This window comes from Equus caballus, chromosome 29 (genome assembly GCF_041296265.1).
Source record: "Equus caballus isolate H_3958 breed thoroughbred chromosome 29, TB-T2T, whole genome shotgun sequence".
Lineage (NCBI taxonomy): Eukaryota > Metazoa > Chordata > Mammalia > Perissodactyla > Equidae > Equus > Equus caballus.
This window is the reverse complement of record NC_091712.1, coordinates 33,860,365-33,887,298: the sequence shown is the minus strand read 5'-3', so window position 1 is coordinate 33,887,298 and position 26,934 is coordinate 33,860,365. Positions and strand designations below refer to the sequence as shown.

The 26,934-nt window shown below is 41.6% G+C and overlaps 1 protein-coding gene across 2 annotated transcripts in view; it reads left to right on the top strand.

Moving 5' to 3' along the window:
* Positions 1 to 26,934, top strand: part of DHTKD1 (dehydrogenase E1 and transketolase domain containing 1) — a 47,712-nt gene that overhangs the window by 17,133 nt on the left and 3,645 nt on the right. For both annotated transcript variants that reach the window (XM_001499273.6, XM_014737084.3), the window contains exons 6-16: positions 3,128 to 3,299; positions 4,341 to 4,539; positions 6,648 to 6,960; positions 8,154 to 8,238; positions 8,727 to 8,866; positions 13,624 to 13,774; positions 14,824 to 14,930; positions 20,570 to 20,734; positions 24,165 to 24,247; positions 24,583 to 24,752; positions 26,321 to 26,406. In XM_001499273.6, the coding sequence (XP_001499323.3) occupies positions 3,128 to 3,299; positions 4,341 to 4,539; positions 6,648 to 6,960; positions 8,154 to 8,238; positions 8,727 to 8,866; positions 13,624 to 13,774; positions 14,824 to 14,930; positions 20,570 to 20,734; positions 24,165 to 24,247; positions 24,583 to 24,752; positions 26,321 to 26,406 (1,671 nt within the window). The remainder of the gene's footprint in view (positions 1 to 3,127; positions 3,300 to 4,340; positions 4,540 to 6,647; positions 6,961 to 8,153; positions 8,239 to 8,726; positions 8,867 to 13,623; positions 13,775 to 14,823; positions 14,931 to 20,569; positions 20,735 to 24,164; positions 24,248 to 24,582; positions 24,753 to 26,320; positions 26,407 to 26,934) is intronic.

Below are 26,934 nucleotides of genomic sequence, written 5' to 3'. Positions count from 1 at the left end.
TGGATTAATTAACGGGGTAGGGACTGGCGTAGCTGACGCGTCTGTGAGGACAATTGTCATGACTTCTCTGCAAGTGCAGCCTTCTAGGAAACTACGTGGTCTTCATATATCTAACAAGACTACAAGAATCTGGATTTATTTTGTCTGCTTGTTTGTTTTACAGTGAAGGTCTTTGGCATTAAGGCAACCAATACAAATCATTAGTGTGGTTCTTGCTTCCTCTTCCTCCCAGGTTTTGGTAACCTAACAGGTATCTTTTAGAGTTTGGATTGTGGGTCACCTTTGTTTTCTGTGAGTATTCCTTTAAATATGAACCTTTAGGGGCCGGGCCCGGTGGCGAGTCGGTTAAGTGCGCATGTTCTGCTTTGGCGGCCCAGGGTTTGCTGGTTCAGATCCCGGGTGCTGCTTGTCAAGCCATGCTGTGGCAGGCGTCCCACATATAAAGTAGAGGAAGATGGGCACAGATGTTAGTGCAGGGCCAGTCTTCCTCAGCAAAAAAGAGGAGGATTGACAGCAGTTAGCTCAGGGCTAATCTTCCACCAAAAAAAAAAAAAAAAAGAACCTTTAGCTACCGGGAGATAATTAATCCTGGATAACAGTAACTGAGTCTTCAAACACAACAGAAATAGATAGATCTGTAAGGCAGTAGAATATTGTGCTACATATGCAAATAACGACATTATCTTACTCACGTTCATTTTCCCTGGGCCAGAAACTTGTAGGAAATAAATTGAGAGTAGGCAGAATTGGATTTGATTATAATATGGTATTTCTAAATAGGAATCTCCAAATCATTAACCAGATATTCTCTTTGCCTTTCACTTAATTCATCATGTTCTATAATAATTCAGTCATTCACATTTACCCAGTACATCAAGCAGATCTTAAGATGGACTTCTGAAGTAAGAGGTGAAAATGGCATTTACTTTAAAGTGATGAGAAACTGACTACCCTTTTTTGTCTACTTTGTGTTCCTAAAATATTTTGCCCTGCTGTGTCTGCACGTCTTGCCTTGCTCAAGTACACAATTGGAGTTTCTTGTGAGAACTCTAAATTTGGAGCCTATAAAATCACAGCGGATGACATTCTGGTTGCTAGTTTTTCTGTCTGTCTTCTGCTTATCTTACTCCTGGACCTGGTGGAAGTGGATTCTCGTTTGGGATCTTCTGTGTGTGTCCAACCCCCACGGCCGTGTTTGGTTGGGTGGCTTCCACCTCACGCAGCATTTGTCTGTGCTCATGGACCCTTACTCCCACAAAGCTTTATAGAGCAGAGTGGAGTGGTTTCTCTTTGATTTAAGAAGAAAAATAAAATTAGCGAGTGACACACATGTGATTTAGTGCCAAGAATCCTAAGACCATGATAAAATGGGCAAATTGTGAACAGATGCAGTGTCTGATCAGTGCCTCCACTGTAACACTTTTGTAAAGGAGCAGAAGAAACACACATCTCTCTTCCTTGCTTCACTGATCTCCTTTTACGTCCTGACCCCACAAGCAATCCCAGCAGCACTGAGGCCAAAGGACGAGGAGTGTTCAGATGCCAGGAACCCCTTGACCCTGTGTGGGCCACCGTTTGGCTGAGGGTTGGACTTTACAATGTAATGTGGTGTAGAAAAGACAAGGACTCTAGAACCAAGAAGATCTGAGTTCAAATCCTGGCTTTGCTCCTTTCTAGCTTGGCGTGCTTGGTTCTGTTACTTAGGTTCTCCGAATGTCACAGGCAAAAGGGGCGTATGTTACATTCCTCATAGTGTTCCGAGGATTAAATGAGAACATATCCATAATGTTTCTTGATCCAGGAGAAAGGCTTAGAGTGGTGAGGAAATAAGTAGAAAAAGCAGACGTGTCACAGAAGGTCTACCCTCTAGTCCAAGCTGTGTAAAATATATACTCTTTCTGAATCTTGGTTTTCTTTTCTGTAAAAAGGACAGTGGTGACTTCCTTACCTGGCCCCCCACCTAGTTGTTGGGTGGATAATGGAGATAATGCATACTGCTGTGGAGATAATGCAAGGGTATGTTGTTACTAGATATAGATACTCCAACATGTCGGTCATCCCCGCAGACCCTAGCAATGGAAGGTGTGGACTGGAAATTTTACTGATTCAAGAGAGTGCTTGCTTTCTTAGCCAAAATGTTCTACTTATATAAAAGTGACTTTTTAAAAGGACATTTTCAATGTGCTTTAGAAAAATCTACTTCCAAGGATTCTTTTTTCATTCATATCAGGTCTTTTACTTCCGTTATCATCAGAGCCACCATGGTTACCTTAAGTTAGGGCAGATCAGGTGATCTCACTCTTTAGTTCAGCATTTTGGCTGTTTATGATAATAGTCTTTCAGCGTGAAGTCTGCTGAGCTTCTATTTTCTTCTAAGATCTACAATTCCCTCATTATTTGCTTTCAACTTTTCTAAAAAAATTTCCGCCTTTCTCTAGCATCTTCCATCTACCAGCTTCTGTGATGAAGTTATGAAATGCTCTGGAAGAACAGCACGTTTCAGACATTCTCTCCTACTAGTATTTTGTTTTCCCTCAAAGCGTCCTTTCTCTTATGTGTGATATACCTTCCCCCCATGCCTCCTGTCTTTGCTGTCACATCACTTCCTTCATGTTCGCAATGGTGGCCGTTACACCCAGTGGGGATTAGGTGGTGGAGCTGCGCGAAGTCTCTTTTCGGGGGCAAGACGACTGGAGAAGCCGGGGAGTTCAAAGCTGTGCACTCTTCCTTGCGTCTTGCAGGCTGTTCTCATGAAAACTTTGCCAGAGCTGATTTTCCTTCTGCCCCTCCTGTGGCCTTCCTTCTGTAGTGGCGCTCTCTGCAGTAGAATGTTGATGGGTATACGAGAAGTAATGGGTATAGCTGATGGTACAAGATGGAAGGAGTAGGTCAACTGGTGGTGGCTGCAAGAAGAAAAGGACTGTTTTAGTATCTTTGAAAGCTGCTTGGATCAGCCTAACCCTTCTAGAAAATCCTATAACAAGCAGATTTGGGGCAGGGAAGGGGAGCAGTGAGAGGGTGGTTGTTTTTATTCCTGTTATTATTTGAAAGCGATTCGTTCCAATTTGAAATCCTAAATTTCTCTGTCCCTTACGTTCATTTTCTTTCCTTCTCCTCCATGATTTAGGTTCACGGTGATGCTTCTTTCTGTGGTCAAGGGATTGTTCCTGAAACATTTACGCTCTCTAATCTCCCACATTTCAGAATTGGTGGGAGTGTCCATTTGATCGTCAATAACCAGCTGGGTTACACCACTCCGGCAGAAAGAGGGAGGTCTTCCTTATACTGTAGTGATATCGGTATGTAACACGGGGAGAAGCTGATGGTCAGACCAGCAGTTCCCACAGAATCTTCTAGTTCACTCAGAACAGTGAGCCTCACTGGCTACCCCATTTTTAATTTTGGATCAGATATGGTCAGTAGTCACCAACAGTGTTAAGTTAATATTCCTTCTAATGTCTGAGCGTGATCTTAAAATCCAAGGAAATAAGACAGAAGTGGAACTTAGAGGATGAAGTCTCAAATTGCTCAAGTATCCGGTTGAATGATCTGGCGGAAACCAGAGATCAGCACCACTAGTACAACACCGCAGTAACTGTCTTTAGGAGTCAGACTGGGAGTACCCAAGACCTTAGTCGAAAAGGATGTTTTTAACCAGTACATCTGACTAAGTGGTCTGATGTGAAATCAGGTGTGAAAAAGCTAAGCTGACTTGTTTTCACCTGGAAACTGGCAGCATTAAGAGAAAGGCAGGGCTTTTATTACCCGTTCTCTAATGCACAGAGTTACAAGAACTGTTAGATGGTAGGAACTGTTCTGTTTTTACACCCAGATCCTGGCCTGGATGCCTTTTGTCTCTGTGAATTTTTTTGTGACCAGTTTGATACAGATGTTGAAAATACATTCTATGAATTTTCTTTGGAGAAAACCCATTTTTTCCTAGGATAAATCCTTTAATAAACCTTTTATCTCAGAAGGAAAGATAATAGTAGTAATGACAATAACAAAATAAATATTAGTTATTGTGAACCGGGCACTGTTAAGCACTTCATATGCAGTAACTCATTTAACCTTTGGGATACCACTAGAGGTGGGAGCCATTATCCTACTTTTATAGACAAGGAGACTGGGATCCATCACCTTGCCAGGGTCCCACAATAAGTCACAGAGCTGGGATGTGAACTCATTCTTGTCGGCTGGACTCCAAAGCGTGGGTTCTTAACAACCAAGCCAAACTACCTCCGAGGATGTGCCTCCCTACGCAGGCAACAGGACTTGGAGGTGGGCTAATGTCATTTGGGGCTAACTGGCCTGCTTCACCTCCATCTTCTCTGCTTCAGGGAAGCTTGTGGGCTGCGCCATCGTCCACGTCAATGGAGATAGCCCAGAGGAAGTGGTTCGTGCCACCCGGCTGGCATTTGAGTACCAGCGCCGGTTCCGGAAGGATGTGATTGTTGATTTGTTATGCTACAGGCAGTGGGGCCACAATGAGCTAGATGAGCCCTTCTTTACCAACCCAGTCATGTACAAAATCATCAGGTACAACTACAAACCTTCGTTTAATATGCCCTCTTACCCACAGTGCTCGGGCTATTTTTATTTTTATTATTCTTTTTTTGAGGTATGCTATTTTTGGGAGAAAGCTTGGTCCTCAGCTAACATCCATTGCCAATCTTCCTCCTTTTTTCTTCCCCCAAAGTGCCAGTACATAGTTGTATATCCTAATTGTAAGTCCTTCTAGTTCTTCTATGTGGGATGCCACCACAGCGTGGCCTGATGTGATGAGTGGTGTGTAGGTGTGCGCCCAGGATCCCAATCACTGAACCCCAGCCTCCGAAGCAGAGCATGTGAACTTAACCACTACACCACTAGGCTGGCCTCACACTATTACTTTTATTAGACACTCTCAGGTTGGACAGACCACCTTTCCTGGTTTCCATGGGACGTGAAACTCTCAATGCTAAAACTGGGACAGTCCTGGGCAAACTGGAATGGTCACCCTCGGGGTCTCAAGAAAGCTCCCCACCTTCTTCAAACTCTACATGTTTCCTTGATGAGTAGACAAAGGGCAACTTAACAACCTCGCTTAGCAGATGGGAAGACTGAAGGAGGAAGACGTAGGCAGCACCTTGCCCGAGCTACTTAGCATGGCTTTGACAGAGTTGGAAACAGCCTTCGTGAGTCACTTCTGCAAACTACAGTTGTGGACCTGCTTTGTGCCTTGGCAAGAGGTGACATGATGGATTTTAAGGAATGTTTAGAACTGTGCTATCCAATACAGAAGCCACTAACCATAAGTGGCTGTTGAGCACTTAAAATGTGGCTAGTCCTGATGGAGATGTGCTGCAAGCATAATATACACACCAGATTTCAGAGACTTAGTGTGAAAAAAAGAACGGAAACTACTTCAATAATAATTTTTATATTAAGTATTGGAGTGATAATATTTTGTGTCTACTGAGTTAAATAAATATATTATTAAAATTAATTCCTCCTGTTTCTTTTTACCTTTTCTAATGTGACCACTAGGAAATTCTCAATTACACATTGGCTTGCATTGTATTTCTATTGCACAGCGCTGAGTCAGAAGTTAATGTGTCGGAGAGGAACGTGTTTCTTTGGAATTTCCTTCTGAGATACTAGAAAGTAAAATAGATCCTCCCCCCCCACTTTATTCCCTCATAAATATAAATTAAAGAAGAGGAATAAATTTGGGGACATTGATGGGTCTTTCTGGTCATAGGTAGCAGACGCCTCTTGAAAGAACAAATCTGGGCTCTCTGAATTTAGCTGCTGAATGACTTGATGTGGCTCAGGCCCCATTAAAAAAAGTCTATCCTGCCTAGGTCTCACTTTTGTCAGGATTAAACATAATAATACATGTGAACAGACTTTATAGTTTAAAGTATTATGTGAATGTAGAGTGGCATTGTTATTATTGTCAAACCCAGGTACTGATTAGTGTAGTTACAGGATTATTAAAGCTACCTGAAAAGATGTTGGCCACTTTGGGTTCAATGCTTTTTGAAATAAAGGGGTACTGAGTGAGTAGATAATGTAGATCAGTCCTGTAAATAACTGTCCAGAATTTACCAACTCATAGAAAAACCCTACTACTCATTATTTCTACCTGGATGTAGACACAAGCCTATAAAGATAATTTTATTTTTTCTTGCTTGCCTGGAAGAGGTTGTTACTCACCACTGCCTTTTAAAAAAAATAATGCATTAGGGGTTGGCTTGGTGGCTTAGTGTTGAGTTTGCATGCTCCGCTTTGGCGGCCCGGGGTTCGCAGGTTTGTATCCTGGGTGCGGACCTAGCACTGCTCATCAAGCCACGCTGTGGCGGCATCCCACATAAAATAGAGGAAGATTGGCACGAATGTTAGCTGAGGGCCAATCTTCCTCACTGAAAAAAAAAATGCACTAGAGTGAAAGTCACATGATATAAAATGGACCCTTTTAAAGTGAGCAATTCAGTGGCCTTTTGTGCGTCCACAATGTTGTGCAACCACCTCCGCTATCTAGTTCTAAAATATTTCCCGCATGCCTTTTTATAGCGATGGCACTTTACAGTGTCTTTGACAATGACTATAGTCTCTCTTCGATTTTTACAAGGTTGATTTTTTTCCCCCTCTTTCTTACGCAGAGCCCGGAAGAGCATCCCAGATACGTATGCAGAGCACCTCATTGCCAGTGGACTCATGACCCAGGAGGAGGTGTCAGAAATCAAAGCCTCCTACTATGCAAAGTTGAATGACCATTTAACCAACACGGCGCACTACAGCCCCCCAGCCACCAACCTGCAGGCCCACTGGCAGGGCCTGGTTCAGCCGGAAGCTTGCATTACCACCTGGAACACAGGTGTGCCACTGGACCTTCTGCGGTTTATTGGCGGGAAGTCTGTGGAGGTGCCGGAGGAGCTCCAGATGCACAGTCACCTTCTGAAGGTGTATGCTCAGGTAGGGAGCAATGAACTCTCCAGTCAGTTTGTTCTTGTGCAGCAAAGGGACTGGTGTTGGTCTGGTCTTTTTTGGTTGACTAATTCCTTTGACAAATATTTATTGTGTGTCATCAGGTTCTAGGAACTGATCCTAGCGGTGTTTTGGTACTGATAGTCAATTAATTCAGATTTTTTCTATGTCTGGTTTTCCTCCACTTATTAACTTATTCATTCATTCATTCATACCTGTTAATATGTTACATGTACATGTACTACACACACATTATTAAAAATACAGCAATACAGGGGCCGGCCTGTGGTATAGCAGTTAAGTTTGCATGCTCTGCCTTGGTGGTCCAGGGTTTGCCGGTTCGGATCCTGGGTGCGGACCTATACACCACTTATCAAGCCATGCTGTAGTGGCATCCCACATATAAAGCAGAGGAAGATGAGCACAGATGTTAATTTAGGGCAAAAAGAGAAGTATTGGTAGCAGATGTTAGCTCAGCTCAGGGCTAATCTTCCTAAAAAATTAATCAAAAAAAATACAGCAATACGGGAATGCCTGTTTTGATTTTTCTGACCAGTGAGCAGAAAACATTTCCATTCTTTTGAGCGGCTGAAATTGAATAAACAAAAATCAACCCCTGAAGACAACCATTTGGACCCTTAAACATGTTGAGGTTTTACACGTTGTCTCATGTTGGATATTGATTGACAAACCCTCCCGGTTTACCTGGCATTCGAGGGGTTTTCTGGAACATGTGACTCTCTGTGCTAAAGCCAGAGAGCAAGGAGTTAAAGACCTTCATCTTTCCTGAACTTGGATGAAGACGCTCTGCCCTCTGAATTATTGTTAAAGCACTAAGTTCCTTTTTAAGTTCTTATAGGGTTAGCGACGAGCAAACTCTGTACTCGGCATCCAGCTGAAGGCGTAGAATATTACACACACGGTTCCCTGTGTAGCCCTTCCTGGTCCAGCTCCTCTCATTCACTGCGGGGTTAACCCCTGACCTGAGGGCGGGTGTTTTTTCCTGTTTTAAGCAGCATATAATGGCAGTCGTACTCTCATATATCCTTCTGCACTTTCTGTTTAATTTCACATTATGTTTTTGATACTTACCATTGTTGCCTTACATTTTTTTGAACCCAGTGTGACAAAACTATATGGACTCTTAGAAGGTTCTTTTTTCGTCCCCTTCAATTTTACAGTCCAGAATGGAGAAGGTGATGGATGGAACCAAGTTAGACTGGGCCACGGCAGAAGCTCTGGCCTTGGGCTCGTTACTTGCTCAAGGTAAGAAGTCTCTGTTTAGCTGCACAGTTGGGAGGGGATGCTTCATATGACATTTGTTATATGTGACCCCTGCGGTTCTGAATTACTGCTACCTCCTATTGTTTTCATTGACTAGAGAGGTTCTAAAATGTGTTAACTTTTCGTATCTGACAATATGATTTAATCTTAATATAAGTCCTTTGACAACCTTCATCAGAGAATAGACGATAGAGCAATTATTCCTGAGAAACAAATGGCTCAGAGCTGGATATATTGATATTTTCCCCTAGAAATTCTAGGGCAAATGATGACTCTCCGTTCTTATACAATCTCACCTTGACTACAGACTTTTGAATATAGGACAGGCATATTTTAGTAAGGATTGTCTATTATCTTAAGGAAAATTCTCAGGATGAGCTGGTGTATAAGAATTCAAGGTCACCATGCCTTCTTATTTCTAGGTTATTCATGGGAATCTGGATTTTTTTTTCCCTTCTTGCTTGCCTAAGGTTTTAATGTCCGTCTGAGTGGCCAAGATGTTGGCCGTGGAACTTTTAGTCAGAGGCATGCAATGGTTGTTTGCCAGAAGACAGATGACACCTATATTCCTCTGAACCATATGGACCCTAATCAGAAGGGGTTTCTAGAGGTACGATGTTTTAATGTCTGTTATAAAACCCAGGAACTGATGATCATAGTTACAGGATTCTTAAAGCAACTAGAAACAGATGTCAGCAACTTTGGGTTCAATACTTACTGAAATAAAGGGGTGCTGAGTGGGTGGAGAATGTAGGTCTATACACTTGAAATGGAAGTAACATACTAGTGAGTAGACCAGAGCTATTTTACTCCAGCTACTTATCTGTAATCTTGCAAATGTCAAGTGTATGTTCATTTTATCAGTTCAAAATTGACAGTATAACATGCGTGTTGCTGAATTCATTAAAGTAAGCCAAAGATGTAGATAATAAGCCAACATATCTTGCCTACTTAAAAAAAAAAAAAGAAACCCACTTCCTCAGGGTTACCTTATTCTCTAACATTTGTGGGCTTGATGAATATATCTATTACCATGTATTTCTGTGTGCCAGTCACTGAGCTGTACTCGTTAGAGTCAAGGGCAGCGGCTGTGTCTTTTCATTTCTTTCTCTCCAACAACTAGCATAGTGCCTGGCGCATGCTGTTTATTACCATAAATTATCCTTTAAGGTACAGTCAGTGGCACATTGTCCTTTTTCTTACTCTAGCCCTGTGTTGGAGGGTGTAATCTTGAGTTCACTGATACTCAATATTTATTAAGAAATTCACTTGTCAAAGCGAAATTCCAGGGGGATTTCTTAAAGGACGTACAGCTTATATTTTCTTTAAATTAGTCTAAAATCCACCCCTGGATGAAGTCAGACTGGTGATCTAGATACTGAAATGTTTAGTATTCCCCCACCCCAATATCTTTTATTGTATCGTGATTTGATCTATAGTATCAATTAACTTTTTTTTTTTTTAAAGATTTTATTTTTTCCTTTTTCTCCCCAAAGCCCCCCGGTACATAGTTGTGTATTCTTCGTTGTGAGTTCTTTTATTTGTGGCATGTGGGACGCTGCCTCAGCATGGTCTGATGAGCAGTGCCATGTCCGCGCCCAGGATTCGAACTAACGAAACACTGGGCCGCCTGCAGCGGAGCGCGCGAACCCAACCACTCGGCCACGGGGCCAGCCCCTCAATTAACTTTTAATATTGCTATTTAAAAAGCCTCAGTTAAACGCCTTGCATCCGCTCCAAGGAACCTGTCAGAGATTTCATTGATTATCATAAACCGTGTCCTTTATATGAAGGCCCCTGGAGAAACTCCTGCTTGAGCTTGGTTTGTCTTTATTGTGTGTACACCGTGAATTCTGCAACTGACCAGCATTCCCTTATACATAACGGCTGCTATAAAATCAGAAAATAAAACAATGAATATATGCACTTTTCAAAAAATAATAGTGATGGCTTCTAGGAATGGGTGGAGGCCATGGCAGCCTCAGTGACAAATGACTAGGTCACCAGATTGCTTTTCCCCAACTCCCTTCTGTGTCTCAATCTTTATTTATCTTCTTTCTCCCCACTTGCATTTAAATTATCATGTTGTATATCATGGATATTTACAAGCCATATTAAATACTTTTTGGAATAAATGAAAGCATTAATAGATTCAAGAAAATAAGGTAGTTAAGTGTATAAAGTATAGTAGATGCATAGGAGAAGGAGCAGCTAATCTACTTGAGGGAAGTCCAGAAAAGCTTGGGAGAGGAAGCCAGATTTGAGCCGGGACTTGAAGGACCTTAGGAATTGCCTAGTCTAATGTAGGGAGAACATTCTAGGTGGACATGATAGAACATATAAAAGCTGTGAAGTAAGAGGACCTGACGTATTGCTCAGGGAACTACAAAGAGCTTCATAGGACTGGAGTTTAAGCTGCCAAGTGGATACAGGAGTTAAAAAAAAAAGGGACACTGGCCAGATAGGACTACCCACATTGTGAAAGACTTTGAATGTGTTGTAAAAGAGAAGCCAGGGAGGAATTTGGAATAGGTAATCAGATTTTCGTATTAGAAAGAGCACTCCTGATAATACTTTGGAAGCCCGAGTTGAAGGAGGAGGAAACTTAGGACAGTTTCTAAGGAGGCTGCTCAGTGATCTGGGCAGGAAATCACAGGGATGTGAATTAGGGCAATGGCAGTACAGACGGGAGATGGGGCCTTGAGAACCATTCAGAAAACAGAAGCTTTAGGACTTAGTGGTAGATAGAGGGAGTGAAGAAGAGAGACTAGCCTCAATTATCTCCTAGCTTCCTAACTTGGACAGCTGGTATATAAGGTGGCATTCACCCAAATAGAGAGTAAAGAGAGGGGACAGGCTTAGTAAGGAAAGGTGATGGATTCAGTTTTGGACTTTTGACTTTGAAGTGGCTCAAGGACGTAGAGATTTCTATCAGGGAATTAGACATGTATCTCTGGAGTTAATGAAGAAACATGGTCTTAAGATATAGATTTGGAAGTAATCAGGGTGTAGGAGTGTTTGAAACCACAGCGGTGGAAGAATCTCCCTGAGAGAGCAGAATGAGAAGAGGACCAAGGGATAGGGTCCTGGGAAAAACAACATTTAAGGGGCTGGCAGAGGATAAGGATATCCCAAAAGAGCATCCAGAAAGGCAGGAAGACTGAGTCATTGTGTCATCGAAGGCAAGGAGGGAGGAGTCAGATAAGAGAAAGAATAACATAGTCATTGGATTTGGTACCTAGAAGGTCAAAGGGTGACCTCATGTAGAGCTATGTCAGTGGAGTGAGGTGACGTAATTGATGCTCTGTGCAAGTGTAGTCAGACTTCACGCATCTTCACAGGACGCATGTTCACAAAATGGCAGCATTAGCATGATCTGAGGGTGGAGTTTTTAGCTTCTTGACATCAAAACATCACTTATTGGGCATCTGCGCGGGCCCAGTTAGTGAGTTGGTGGTCTCAACTGGCCTGAACTGGACAAGGGGGGGGTCCTAATTCCTGAAAAACAGCTCGAACACCCATTACCATGGTGACCCAGGCTCCAGGGAGATCTTATCTGTAGGAGCCTAGTGGGAGTCAGACAGCATATTGCCTCAGCAGCACAGTTAACAATGGGCGGGTAAACAGTTAAAAGCTGTATTCAGTAGTTACAAAAAAGAAAAACAACTTTAGTTACTAGCTACCTGATCATCAGTGGCTACCTGTTTACTGGTTTCACAAACATCACCACTGTCTAATTTCAGAACATTTTCGTCACCCCAAAAAGACACCCCATACCCCTTAGCAGTCACTTCCCATTCCTTCCTCCCCGCCAGCTGCTGGCAACCACTAATCTACTTTCTGTTTCTATTGATTTGCCTATTTTGGCCTTTTCATGTAAATAGAATCATACAATATGTAGCCTTTTGTGACTGGCTTCTTGCACTTAGCATCATGTTTTCAAGGTCCATCCATGTTGTAGCATGGGTCACTATTTCATTCTTTTTTTATTGCCAAATAATGTTCTATAAATATGTAACTTTAAAAGATATTTTTTAGACAAATTTTGAAATAAACATAAAATTACAAAAAAGTTGGATGTATAATACAAAGGCCCTTTTTCTTACTCTGAAACCTATGCCAACCTGATGCCCTAGATGTGTATTTCCTACATCACCACAGTATAAGCATCTAGGCCAGGAAATTAACACAGAGACATGACTGCCATCTTGGCTTCAAACCCAGTTCAGAAACATGTTGCCTTTACTTGTCACATCTCTTTAGCCTCTTCAGAGATGTAATTTTGTGTCCTGCTTTTTTAATCTTAACATGTGGTGATGATTCTTTTGCTTTATCATGCAAATAGGATCTTAGAAGAATGGATTCTAACCAAAGATAGGCGTTGTTTTGGGTAAACTTCCCTCCTTTGTTTTGTGATATTTCTTAAACAGCTTGTATGACACTGTTTGACTCTCAGCTCCATAGGTGGGTCATTTGAGAAGTTAATTTTGCTTCTCCTTGAAGAAAATTTTTTTTTTAATCTTAAATTTCAACTGCTCATTGCTGGTGTGTAGGAAAGCAATTGACTTTCGTCTATTAACCTTGTATTCTGCAACCTTGCTGTGGTCTCTTATGGATCACTTTTCTTTTTCCTCCCCAAAGCCCTAGTATGTAGTTGTACACCCTCGTTGTAAGTCCTTCTAGTTCTTCAATGTGGGGTGCTGTCACAGCATGGCTTGATGAGCCGTGTGTAGGTCCATGCCCAGGATCCCAACTGGAGAACCCTGGGCCACTGGAGCAGAGCGTGCGGACTTAACCACTATGCAATCAGGCCGGCCCCTGAAGAAAACCTTTTTCTTTTTCATTCTTTTTAATTTTTTTTTTTAAGATTGCCACCTGAGCTAACAACTGTTGCTAATCTTTTTTTTTTTTTTTCTTCTTCTTCTCCCAAAAGCCCCCCAGTACATAGTTGTATACTCCAGTTGTGAGTGCCTCTGGCTGTGCCATGTGGGATGCCACCCCAGCATGGCCCAATGAGCAGTGCCATGTCCGCGCCCAGGATCCTAACTGGTGAAACTCTGGGCCACCAAAGTGGAGCGTGTGAACTTAACCACTCGCCCCTGGGGCTGACTCCCTGAAGAAAATTTTTAATGCCCATGTTCCAACCTCTTTTATCTCTTTCTCTCTTTGTCCGCACTTTTTCCATATGCATCACTCATAGCGGTAGATCTCCTTTCTCAAAGGAATGTGGAGATGAACGAAAACCCAGCTCCCCTCTCCACCCGCCTCCCTTTGAGAGGTGTGTATAAACGTGATGCTTTACCTTTCCTGCCTCAGGGTCGCGTCCTCCCTTGCGTGACCGTGCTCCTGTTCTCTTCCTCGCATTAGGTGAGCAACAGCCCGCTGTCAGAAGAGGCTGTCCTGGGATTTGAGTACGGGATGAGCATCGAAAGCCCTAAGTTACTGCCCCTCTGGGAGGCTCAGTTTGGGGATTTCTTCAATGGTGCCCAGATCATCTTTGACACGTTCATCTCTGGAGGTTGGTGTTGGCATACGGGTGTGTAGTGGACGCATAGCACCAGGCTGACGGGGACAAATGAGTGCAAAGGGGCCATAGCTGCTGGTGAGACTCCTGTGCACCAGACGGATTGTGCTGTCATCCATTGGGATGGGTAGCTGTCAGACAGTTAAATTGGCGGCTGGAGGGCTGGGGGCCATTTAGCAACTGTGCAGGGAGCACCTTCCCATCTTTGGGGAATGTGCTTGACTGTAGGGAGCAGTGTGCGCACCTGCCAGCTCTGAGGTCCTTTAACTTTCGGGTCTGCCCCTGCGGTATGTTGAGTGAGTGTGGGATGAATCACAAGTAGGCAATGGTGACATAGTGAGGATTGGCGATCAGAGTGAGTGGCAGCCTTGACGATCCACTTCCCTCCGTCCAGGGACACTCAAGGATCTGCAAGTTGAAAGTTGTGCATCTTTATTATTTTTAATCATCATTTACAAAACCAGTACCTGCTTCTTGTAAAAATTCAAAGTCTGTGAAGTACAAGTCTGAGTCTCCCCCAGGCCCTCAGCCCATTTTCCGGGGGTAGCCGCTCTTGCATTTTGAGTGCGCCCTTCAGAGCCTCGCTGTGGTTGCGTTTCTCTGTAACTTTGTAGCTGTGAGGAAGAAAAGCTCCTTGAGGAGACTGGGCTTTGATATGTGCAGAGAGATTCTTCTCAGTGTCTGTGCCCTCAGTTTGAGGACAGTGGCCTGTGTGGGAAGTGGTGCTGTGAAGGCAGATAGGAGCTGCCCAGCCTGGGAGGTGGAATCAGAGTGGCACGTGCTGTCCTAGAAGCCGGGACGTTCACCTTTGAGTTTGTCTTCCACTTCCTGAAGCCCCAGTGCACGTGTCGTTGTAGGGTTTCAGCAGTAGGATGGATATTTTCACCCTATGTATGGGTTAACAGTGCTAGAAAGTGCGTGCAGTAAAAACGGTTTTAGGGGCTCAGGCAGCAAACTAACATCTGTTTCTACCCAAGTCCATCAGACTGTGCATTTTGTTCCTGCTTCATAGAGTCCTTACTCCCTACCACGTGCTTTTCCAGGAGAGGCCAAGTGGCTCCTCCAGAGCGGCATTGTTATTCTCCTTCCACACGGGTATGACGGGGCTGGACCTGAGCACTCCTCTTGTCGCATAGAACGTTTCTTGCAGGTACGTCCAATGTCTTATGGATTCCAAGAAATGTTTTCCTGCTTCCTAGGTGCTTGGAAATAGAACTACCTCCTGCAGATACTGAATGTGCACCTTAAACTGGAAGACGTTGTAGTATTTGAATGAAACAGATCTAATGCAATGTCAGTATTCCCTGGAAACATGATGCGTTGGGTATAATAGTATCACGCTTTTATGGCAATTAAAATGATTCCTATGTGGCAAAGATGAGTTGTTCCTAAACCAGGCTGATCACTGGAATCATCTAGGGAGCTTTTTTTTTTTGGAAGATCAGCCCTGAGTTAATATCCGCCAACAGTCCTCCTCTTTTTGCTGAGGAAGATTGTCCCTGAGCTAACATCTGTGCCCGTCGTCCTCTCTTATATGTGGGATGCTGCCTCAGCATGACTCGATAAGCAGTATGTAGGTCCATACCTGGGATCCAAACTGGTGAACCCCAGGCCACTGAAGCAGAGCATGCGAACTTAACCCCTATGCTACCAGGCTGGCCCCTAGGGAGCTTTTCATAAAAATTCAAGGACCCATGCCAGATCAGATTCTTAGGAATGAGGCCTAGGAATCTCTATTTTCATTAAAAATTTTTTTTCACTTAATAATGGTATTTTCATAAAATGATTCATGATCATTAAAAAATTTTAGGGGCTGGCCCAGTGGCACAGCGGTTGAGTTCACACATTCCACTTTGGTGGCCTGGGGTTTGCTGGTTCAGATCCTGGGTGTGGACCTGGGCACCACTGGGCAAGCCATGCTGTGGTAGGCGTCCCACATATAAAATAGAGGAAGATGGGCACAGATGTTAGCTCAGGGCCAGTCTTCCTCAGCAAAAAGAAGAGGATTGGCAGGATGTGTTAGCTCATCTTCCTCAAAAAAGGCCTAATCTTCCTCAAAAAATTTTTTTTAAATAACCATTGTTATCACTTGGTGAGAATCATTACCAATGTCTCTTTATGCATATGACTTACTAATATTTTATTTTGAAAATTTCCAAACATACAGAACAGTTGAAAAAATTTTACAGTGGAGATTCATATGCCAACCCCCTAGATTCTACTGTTAATATTTTGTTATGCTTGTTTTATCACGTATCTACTCATCTATCGTCCCTCTATCGATCCATAAATCCATATTATTTTATGATGTATTTCAGAATAAATGGAGACCCTGTACATCACCCTAAGTACATACATATCATTAATTATTTTAGCATATTTGCAGATAAAATATATAGATAGATGATGGATTGGTAGAAACGTAGATAGAACAGTAAATAGATGGATAGTGATATATTAGATAATGACACAGAGAAATGATTTTATAAAGCAGATTACAGAAATAAATTGCAAGTAAATTAAAGACCTGCATGAGAAGTACAAAACTATGCTTTTTGAAAGAATTATAGGAAACGAGTACGTGGAAGATACAGGTGATATTTAAGGTCATAAGTCTGGATGAAATCATCAAAGGAGTGGTTACAGATAGAAGAGAGAAGTTGTCCCAAAACTGAGCCCTGGGATAGTCAAACAGTGAGAGGCTGCAGAGAAGAAGAAAGGAGACTGAGAAGGAGCAACCAGTGAGGTTGCAGGAAGGTCCTAGAAAGCAAGTGGAGAAAACGTATCAAGAATGAGGGAATATCAAGGTCAATTCAGATGAGGACTGAGAATAAGCCATTGGATTTAGCATTGAAGAGTTCATTTGGTGGTTGGTAACTGTAGTTTAGATGGTGTGGTGTGGGCCAAATCTGATTGGAAGGTATTTAGGAGTATATGGAAGGAGGAAAGTTTAAATAACTCTTTTGAGGAGTTTTGCTGCAAATAGAACAAGGTAATGGGGCGTAGTTGATGGGGAAATTTGTGTCAAAGATAGGAGAAATAACAGCATGTTTGTATGCTGATAGGAATGATCCAGTAGAGAAGAAAATGATGACGCAAGAGAGAGGGTAGAATGACTGGAGTGATTGCTTTGAGTGGGCACGATGGGATGGCGTCCGCGGCATCAGGGATTGGCTGAGATTTTGAGAGGATCATGGTGGGTTCATCTCTGGTGATAACCGGGAGGCAGAAAATATGGGTGCAGGTGATAGAACTTGTGTAGATGTTGTGGTAGGGGTCTGAGGAAATACTCTTGGATTGTTAGATGAGAGTGATGATAGAGGAGGAGGTCCTGGGTTTGAAGGTATGAAACTGTCATCTGGGAGAAGAGGAGAATGAATGGATTAGGGAAATAGAATAGTCTAAGAGCATTGAGGGCCCACTTGAGATTCATGGTCAAGGATTTAAAGTGAGATCAATCAGTGTGATTGTGTGTTGTCTCCAGCTACATTCCCTACATAGGTACAGATGTGGAAAAGGTGGAAAATTGGGATCAACTAGGGTTGTGGTTTGCAGTGAGAAAGGGTCAAGGGAGTTAAGGGTGTATGCCAAAGAACGATTAGAATGATTGACTCTGGAATTTAGGCTAAATAAGGATGAGAAAGGAGATGTGAAAAGAGTAAAGGCTAGTGAAAAGGTGATAAGATCAGTGGGTTGGAGGTATCGATGAGGTTGAAGGATTGCTGGAGTCAAAGTGTTAAAGAGAGTTGAGCTAGAAAGGTAGGAAGTGGTGGTCAGAGTGGAACGCATAAATGAGAGTTTATGGAGATATTCCTGTTATTGATCATAACAAGGATATTACCATGGGAATAGGTTGTTGAGGTAGGATGGAAGACAGTTATTGGAGGACGTGAGTTCAAGGAACCAAGAAGCCAAAGTACTGAAAGGATCATCTACGTATACATTAAAATTATCAAATCTGTGTTAATGGTTCTATCCAATCTACCTCATAGGATCATTGAGGCATAGTCAATATATGTAAATGCTTAGAGCAATAGCTGACATTTATATGTATGATGTTTATTATTTTTATTATCATTTCATGTCCTTGAACTGTGATTATCTCGACCCTTCGTTTACATCACTGATTTTACTGTTAGCCCTGCAAAAGGATTAATATATGTGAAGTGAAGAGTATTCGCTGTTTACCTGTGCTTGCTTATTTCATCTGCTTTCATTGTGATTATCTCATTTCTTTTTTGTCCTGTCTGTCCTGTTTCTCACTTATTTATTAGATTTGTGGTGGTAGGTTTCGGTTCTCAGTTGGTTTTCTTAGCACTGCACTCTCCTTTCTTATCTAATTCTGTTGTGTTATCTTTAAAACTATCTGCCTTTAAAAAATTGTTTTTAGTGGTAATAAGAACACTTAACATGAGATCTACCCTCCTAACAGATTTTGAGTATACAGTACAATATTGTTGACTATACACTATTGTTGACTATCAATACAATATCGTACCTAGGGATCTAGCTGATCTCTTGAATATATTCACCTTACGCAACTGAAGCTTTATACCCTTGATTAGCAACTCCCCATTTCCCCTCCCCCTAGTCCCTGGAAACCACCATTCTACTCTCTGCTTCTATGAGCTTGACTATTTTAGTGGAATCATGTAGCATTTGTCCTTCTGTGACTGGCTTATTTCTCTAAGCACAAAGTCCTCAAGGTTCATCCATGTTGCCGGATTCTTCTTCTTCTTCTTTATTTTGGTGAGGAAGATTAGCCCTGAGCTAACATCTGTGCCGGTCACCCTCTATTTTGTATGTGGGATGCCACCACAGCATGGCTGATGAGTGGTGCAGGTCCACACCCGGGATCTGAACCTGTGAACCTCAGGCCACTGAAGCCGGCACATGAACTTAACCACTATACCACCGGGCTGGCCCCAGGATTCATTTTTTAGGGCTGAATAATATTCTACTATATATATTACATTTCATTTAGTCCCTCATCCATTGATGGACACTTAGGTTGCTTCCACATCTTGGCTATTGTAATAATGCTGCAGTGAACATGAGAGTGCAGACATCTCTTTGAGATTCTGACTTCAATTCTTTTGTATATATACTCAGAAGTGGAATTGCTGGATCATATGGTAGTTCTATTTTTAATTTTTTGAGGAACCTCCATACTATTTTCCATAGTGGCTGTACCAATTTTCTTTCCTACCAACAGCATACAAGAGCTCCAGTTTCTCCACCTCCTCTCCAACACTTGCGTCTTTTGTTAAAACAGTCTGCCTTTTGCCTGCTCTGTTCTTTTCCTTTTTTTTATATATACATATGTCAAAAGTTATTTTGGCTCTATGATATTACATTGTTGCTATGTCGTTTCATTTCATCATGTCTTTGGTTCTTTAGGGCAATTCTTCACAGACCTTATACAATAGTTACTCTGATAGGGTGTGGGTGAATTCCCCTTGAATATTGTCCCAGTTGGTACCAATTTACCTTCTTGAAACAATAGTTGAGTACGGGCTCCAGTTTGCGGAGTCTGAGGACGTGGAGTGGGAGGAGAGAGTCCTGCTGGACAGAGGGGTTTTTTTGCTAAATCCTCTGGTCCCTTATGAGATTCAATCACTAACCCCATACAAGGGTCTGCTTCTCTGGTCAGGGATGTATATAACTTCCATGGGCTTCCGTCTGTTTGCTTGGCCTGTGAGGTGCCCTGGAAGAGGCAAGGCTGGCAGCCCCGTCTGCCTCCACTGAGCACTGGAGGGCCTTCAGACTCTAGATTTTGCCTTTATTTTTCCCCCAGGGTTGCCTACGCACACCCCCTCTCCAAACTGGAGGGGACTAGTAAGAATTCTTAGGATTTTGTCAACTCACTTTCTTTTCTCTCCACTGCCCCTGGAGTGGGGTTAGGAGCCATGCCACAGCTTTCTGAACCACCAGTATCTTCTGAGATTTAATTATCGACGGTCCTCGACTTATGATGGTCAGACTTATGATTTGACTTTATGATGGTGCGACTGTGATACACGTTCAGTAGAGATCATACTTTGAATATTGATTTTTTTCCTCTTTTCCTGGGCTAGCGATATGCAGTACAATGCTCTCTTGCAATGCTGGGCAGCGAGCAAAGCTCCCAGTCAGCCCCACAATCGTGAGGGTGAACAGCTGATACAACCATTCTGTACCCATCCTGCCATTCTGTTGTTCCCTTTCAGCACAGTATTCAATCAATTATGTGAGATATTCAACCTTTTAGTATAAAATAGACTGTGTGAGACGATTTTGCGTACTTACGATATTTTCAACTTACCATGGGTATTTTGAGAGATCACTTCATCATAAATCGAGAAAGATCCATATTCACTCTCAACTTTTCAACCTTGTTAGCTGCTTTTGATTTTGTTTTTGTCTTTAAAACAAACCAAACTATGCTTGTGTTTATTTCGTTAGGAGAGTGAGATTCTAACAGTGCTTCGTTCCACCATCTTAACCTCATAGCCATCAGAGTCTGTATTTTTCAAAGGTCCCCTCCAGAGGCTTCTTGCAATCAGCTGTGTTTTGGGAACAACCGTCTTAAAATACACAGAATTGGGCAGACGGGGAAAGCCATCCGATCTCTCGTCTGGTTAATCTTCACAAGTCATAAATTCACCTTCTGGTATTTTTCTGTAACGAAGAGGAATATATTTTCTCCTTCTGATGGAGAGCCCTGGGTTTCCCTTCAGCTAGCATACGTCATTGTGATTGAATTAGATGATCTGAACATTCTGTTCCTTTCTTTCATTTCTCTCCCAGATGTGTGACAGCAGAGAAGAGGGCGTAGATGGAGACACGGTGAACATGTTTGTGGTCCACCCGACTACTCCTGCACAGTATTTTCACTTGCTTCGGAGACAAATGGTTCGGAACTTCAGAAAGCCCCTGATTGTTGCTTCTCCTAAGATGTTACTCAGGTTCCCTGTAAGTAGAAAAACTGGTAAAAAAAAAAAAAAGAAAAACAGTTGGTAGGACTTTCTCCTTTTGTCATTTTTGTACTGCATTTTCCTCTATCTCTGTATTAATTTACAGTTCTGAATTACAGACACATCTTTGTAGTTTTAATTGCCCATGCTGCTTTCTCTCTCTTTTTTCAGCCTTTCAAGAATAACTGGATGGGCCAGCCCCAGTAGTCTAGTGGTTAAGTTTGGAGTACTCTGTTTTGGTGACCACGGGTTCAGTTCCTGGACGCAGACCTACACCACTTGTCTGTCAGTTGCCATGCTGTGGTGGCAGCTTATGCACAAAAAGAGGAAGATTGGCAACAGATGTTAGCTCAGGGTGAATCTTCCTCAGCAAAAATTAAAAAACACAAAATACTGGAAATATAGGTAGTGTTCAGTTTCATTGTAATCAAGGACGGGGATAGCAGACATTATCCCCCTGGTATGCCAGTCTGAGCAGAAATAACTTTGTAGAAAAAGTTTCAAAGTCCAAATGGCCTAAGCATGTTGATAGTAGCAAGTTGGGAATTTAAAGTATTTTGATGAAAAGGAGTGGTGTTACTCATTGACTTTTATTTAGATTTTTTCTACTAGCTACACTGAATTAAAAGGGTGAGTTTTCTTTTGGTTTACCTGAACTAAGTGTTAAGCGCACAATATATTTTTTAAATCACAAAAATATGCTAGTTTTCAAATGCAGAATTCAAGATAATAAGTTCTAGTAAGCATATATATCTCCCATCTGCTATAATTTTTTTCAGTTTTATATGAGAGTCTTAATTAGGATTAACATTCAAAAAACATTTACATTTATTTGGATGTTGCTGCTGCGGTGAAATAGGTCAGTGAGGATTTGGCTGTTCAAGACTATCTTGTTCTTCTCACAAAGCTTTGGGAGTGCATATTTGGAATTGAGGGGTGTTGGGGAAAGTTGTGAGCTATTTGCTTTCACTGGTTGTATTTTTAAGCAGTTCCTAGCACTTGGAGGGGAGTAGAGAGCTATTCTCGCAGTTGGCTTTTGCACCATCCTAGAGTGAGTGCTTCTCTAAATTTTGCACTCTGACTCCTCACCTGCCTCACCCTAGTCCCAACTCTGGGAGTCAGTGCCGAGGAAATGCACTTCAGGTAATTTCTACCAATGGCAATGGTTCATTTGTTTGGTCGATTTATTCTCTCTTACCCAACGTCCCTGTGAACACTGTACATTTTGAGATGGCTTCACGAGCCTAGAAACATCACAGGATGCTTTCAAGAAAATTTCGAGAAAAGTTAATGCAATCTCTTCTACAAGTCTTTCTGATGGAACTCTTTTGACACAGATATTTCAAAACAGCAACGTTAAAGGGGCCGAGTCAAAATGAAAATGGCTCTAATTTATTTCTAAGAGGTATATACATCTGGGATTCTTGACCCAACTTTCATTTTACCCCTAAGGTTGTCACCTATGCCCTCAATCATAACTATACGGGAATGTAATGATATTAAATATAATGTATGTAGGTTACCAAGTATTGAGAATTTCTTTTGCTGTTTGAAACTGAGAATAAGAGTTTGTATTCTGGCTCTAATCTTCCACCCCTTGCCCCAAGTCTAATATATAACTTATCCAATAAGAGAGGCCTTACTTGGGAGCCTTAAAAAATATCAACAGCTATCCTATAGATTTCCAGATGAAAAACTACTCCTATTAAGTAGTCAAGTATCTTCTGTAAACATATAAGTCCTTTTATTAATTGAAAGCAAGTATGACCATTATTGAATTCCGATTTCTTCGTGAAAATTGGATTATTGGTACAAGTGCTCTCTCAGAATATGTTAACACTTTATTTTGATCGTGTGTTTGGAGATGACTGGCCATGTGGCAAGCACGCCGCAGGGTTATAGGGAGTTTGTGTGGCACGTGGTCCCTAAATCCCATCCCAATTTCCCACCCAACTCTAAACCCTAGCTTCGTTTGATTCCTATCATAGGACGTGGGGACTGACAAAGGGATCTGGTTCAGAATGGAGAAAGATCACACATTATTTAGTAATGAGAATAGCTGAATAGTTAATATTAATTTTTAAAGTTATATCACAAGATCCCAGCATCAGTGTGGCTGCCCTCAATGGCCTAGTCAAAATGAGTCCTGTACACATTTGGGACTAGACTACAGGGAAATTAACTAGATGATAGCAAAAGGGAGCAAACTCCCAACTTTGGCTTCATCTGTTTTCTACTCTGAGTTCTTTGCAACAAGTATTTGTTTAAATTGAGCTCATTAATGACATTTCTTTTCATTACAGAAATATTCATGTTTTGTTCCTACTTGTTCTGACCTGATAAGGTTTCACTTATAAAGCATAGTCAAAGCCCTAAAGACAGAAATAATTGCCCTAGCTTAGCTGTTTGGGTTCACAATATAAATTCTATAAAATGTTGTTTCTAATCTCCCAAAATTGAAGCATATTTTTTATTGATAATAAAGTTGTATGAACAAACTGAAATTTTGATTCTTAAACTTTTATCATGGCACCAGATGAAAGCCAATCTTATGTAACCTTGGAAAAATAATTTTATTTTGAAGTATATAGAACTGATATTTTTTGGAAAAGCTACCGTGTTTATTAGTACATATGTTTACTTATAGTCCCAGGTGAGAATTTTTTTTGGGGGGGGCCTTGTGATTTTTTTTTTTATTGAGGTCATAATAGTTTATAACATTGTGAAATTTCAGTTGTACATTCTTTTTGTCAGTCACCATATAAATGTGTCCCTTCACCCCTTTTGCCCACCCCCAAACCCCCTTCTCCTCTGATAACTACTAAACTGTTCTCTTTGTCTGTGTGCTAATCTTCCACGTATGAGTGAAATGATACAGTGTTTGTCTTTCTCTGTCTGGTTTATTTCGCTTACCATAATACCCTCAAGGTCCATCCATGTTGTTGTGAATGGGACACTTTTGTCTTTTTTTATGGCTGAGTAGTATTCCATTGTATATGCACACCACATCTTCTTTATCCACTCATCAGTCGATGGGCACTTGGGTTGCTTCCACTTCTTGGCTATAGTGAATAATGCTGCCATGAACATAGGGGTCCATAAGTCTCTTTGAATTGTTGATTTCAACTTCTTTGGATGTATACCCAGTAGTGGGATAGCTGGGTCATATGGTATTTCTATTTTTACTTTTTTGAGAAATCTCCATACTGTTTTCCACAGTGGCTGAACCAGTTTGCATTCCCACCAGCAGTGTATGAGGGTTCCCTTTTCTCCACATCCTCTCCAACATTTGTTATTTTCTGACTTGGTAATTATAGCTGGGTGATAGTTTTGGTACTGTTTCTTGGTAAAGATCCCTTATAAGTAAAAGCATCTTCGGCTCCTTTCCATTAGTTGATAGACTTACGGCTTTTTTTCCCCCTCCTTAGGCAGCTGTGTCAACTCTTCAAGAAATGGCACCTGGAACGACATTCAAACCAGTCATTGGTGACTCATCTGTGGATCCAAAAAAGTAATTTGATGTGTATCTCTGTATTCATACTCTTCGGTGGAATTTTAGTGAGTGGAAAAACTAGTTCTTGTTAAGGAATCCAGAGCGACTCAAGTCGCTTCTCTCCTTTGAGTCAGTGGAGTAGAAGTTAGAGTACACATGGGAGGGCGAACTTTGGAGGCGCATGTTGCTCAAGAAGCCTTGCCAGGGCATAGCGTATGACTGAACCCAACTACAGGTCCCCCACTGCCTCCGTAGTGAAGCAATTCTATCTACATGGTCTCCCCTTTCTTCTGATACAGTTCTTACTTTAAGATATTTCTCCCCCATCCCATTGTCCTTTTTCTACTCAACAGTGTTAAGAGTCTAGTGTTCTGCTGTGGCAAACATTTCTATGCCCTGCTGAAGCAAAGAGAATCTTTGGGGGCCAAGAAGCATGACTTCGCCATCATCCGAATAGAGGAACTCTGTCCTTTCCCGTTGGATTCATTACAACAAGAGATGAGCAAATACAACCACGTTAAAGGTAAAGGGTCATTCTGGTTAGGGTTCTTTGGTTTTCAGATATCTGAAACCTATTTGGACCATCTCAAATGAAAAGAGGTTATGGGGGCCAGTGAGCATTATTAGAAAATTGAATCTGGTGATATGAAAATTATACCAGGAGAGCCAATGTCTCCATATCTTTTTTGGTGTCCCTTTCAGTCTTCCCCCTTCTCTCATCTGACATCAAATTTCTCGAGAATTCAGAGGAAGTCAATGCTATACTATAATTTATGATAAATCCATTATAAATGTAAAAGACAAGCCTTTCCAACAAATGGGGCTGGAATAATTGGATGTCTTTATACACCTTGTACAGAGATTAACTCAAAATTGATCACAGACCTAAATGTGCAGCATAAAATTATAAAACTTCTAGAAGAAGACAGGAGGAAATATTCATGATTTTGGGTTAGGCAAAAAATTCTTAGATATAACACCAAAAGCACATCCCGTTAAAGAAAAATTGGTCTTTATCAAAATGAAATCCTTTTGCACTGCGAGAGGCACTGCAAGGAAAATAAAAGAGAAGCCACAAACTGGGAGAAAATATTTGCAAATACATATCTGACAAAGGACTATCCAGAATGTTTAAAGAGCTCTTAAAACTCAACAGTAAGAAAACAGATAATTCAGTTTTTCAAAATGTGCAAAAAGAATTGAACAGCCATTTTACCGAAGAATTGGATGGCAAATAACCATATGAAAAGATGCTCAACATAATTAGTGATAAGAGAAATGCAAATTAAGCCAAAATGAGATATGGCTACACACCTATTAGAATGGCTAAAATGAAAACAAAACAACAAATCGACAATATCAAGTGCTGATAAGGAAGCAGGGCTACTGGAACCCTCATTCACTGCTGGTGGGAATGCAAATTGGTACAGGCACGGCGGAAAACAGTCCGTCAGTTTCTTATACAATTACTCATAGAGTCACCATACCACCCAAGAGTCCCACTCCTAGGTATTTACCCAAGAGAAAGGAAAACATGTTCACAGAAAAATCCGTATGTGAATGGCTATGGCAGCTTTATTCATAATTGCCCAAATTGGAAACAACCAAAATGTCCTTCAAGCAGTGAATGAGTAAACCATCTGTGTGGCATCCATGCAATCTCACACCACTCAGCAATAAGAGAGCAAGCTATCCACAAGATCACAGGTGGATTTTGCTAATTCAAGGAAGCCAGGCCCAAAAGGCGACATATTGTGTGACCCCATTTATCTGACATTTTGGGAAAGGCAAAACTGTAAGGAGAGGGAAAGGTCAATGGTTGCTAGATGTTGGAGGTGGGAGGAGGAGTTGAGTACAAAGGGACAGGATGAGAGAATTTTGGGGGTTGAGAGAATGGTTCTGTATCATGATTGCCGTGGTGGATACATGACTATGCCTTTGTCAAAAAAAAGGCAAGTGACCCTGTGCCACATTGGAGAGGCATTTTATAAATAATTTAGTATATGTATACATATACATATATATCGTGTGTGTGTGTGTATGTTGTATATGTTTACTGGAGGTAGTGAGATGGAATTTCTGCTTTTATAGACTTCATTTGGAGCCAGGAGGAGCCTCAGAACATGGGTCCATGGTTTTTTGTTTCTCCGAGGTTTGAAAAGCAACTGGCCTGCAAGGTAATAGCTCTTTTTCTTTTGGAGTGTTTTGTGTGTGTGTCTTATTTCTCCTGGAGCACCAACAAATGAGTTCACCCCCGTCGTCAGTCCAGTTTTTTAAAGATAAACTAAAATATAAAATCTAGTTTTAGAGCATTCTTTCAGAATAAAATGCCAAGTGTTTTATCTGTACATAGTAGTATAGGTGAAAAAAAAAAAGAGGTTATACTCAAAAAGGGAAAAACCCTTACCTGTCGGCTACCTTTCCCATTAGCATGCTCAGCATTCTTGTCCTAAAGGTCAGCGTCCAGGCCCTGGGGGAGCAGGGTGACGGGCAGAGTGATGAGCGGGCTTGTTTTACAACATGGAAATAGAGACGCCCAGTAACGCTTGTTCCAGGCCTGTTCACACAGCTTGTATACATCAAAGGCCAAATCTTCTTGATTATGCTTTAAGAAAGGAGAAAGAACAAGAGCAATTGTGCTTCTGTTGTCTATTCTGCTTTGATTAGAATTCAGTTTCCTCGTTTGAAATTAGTTTGCTCGGCTC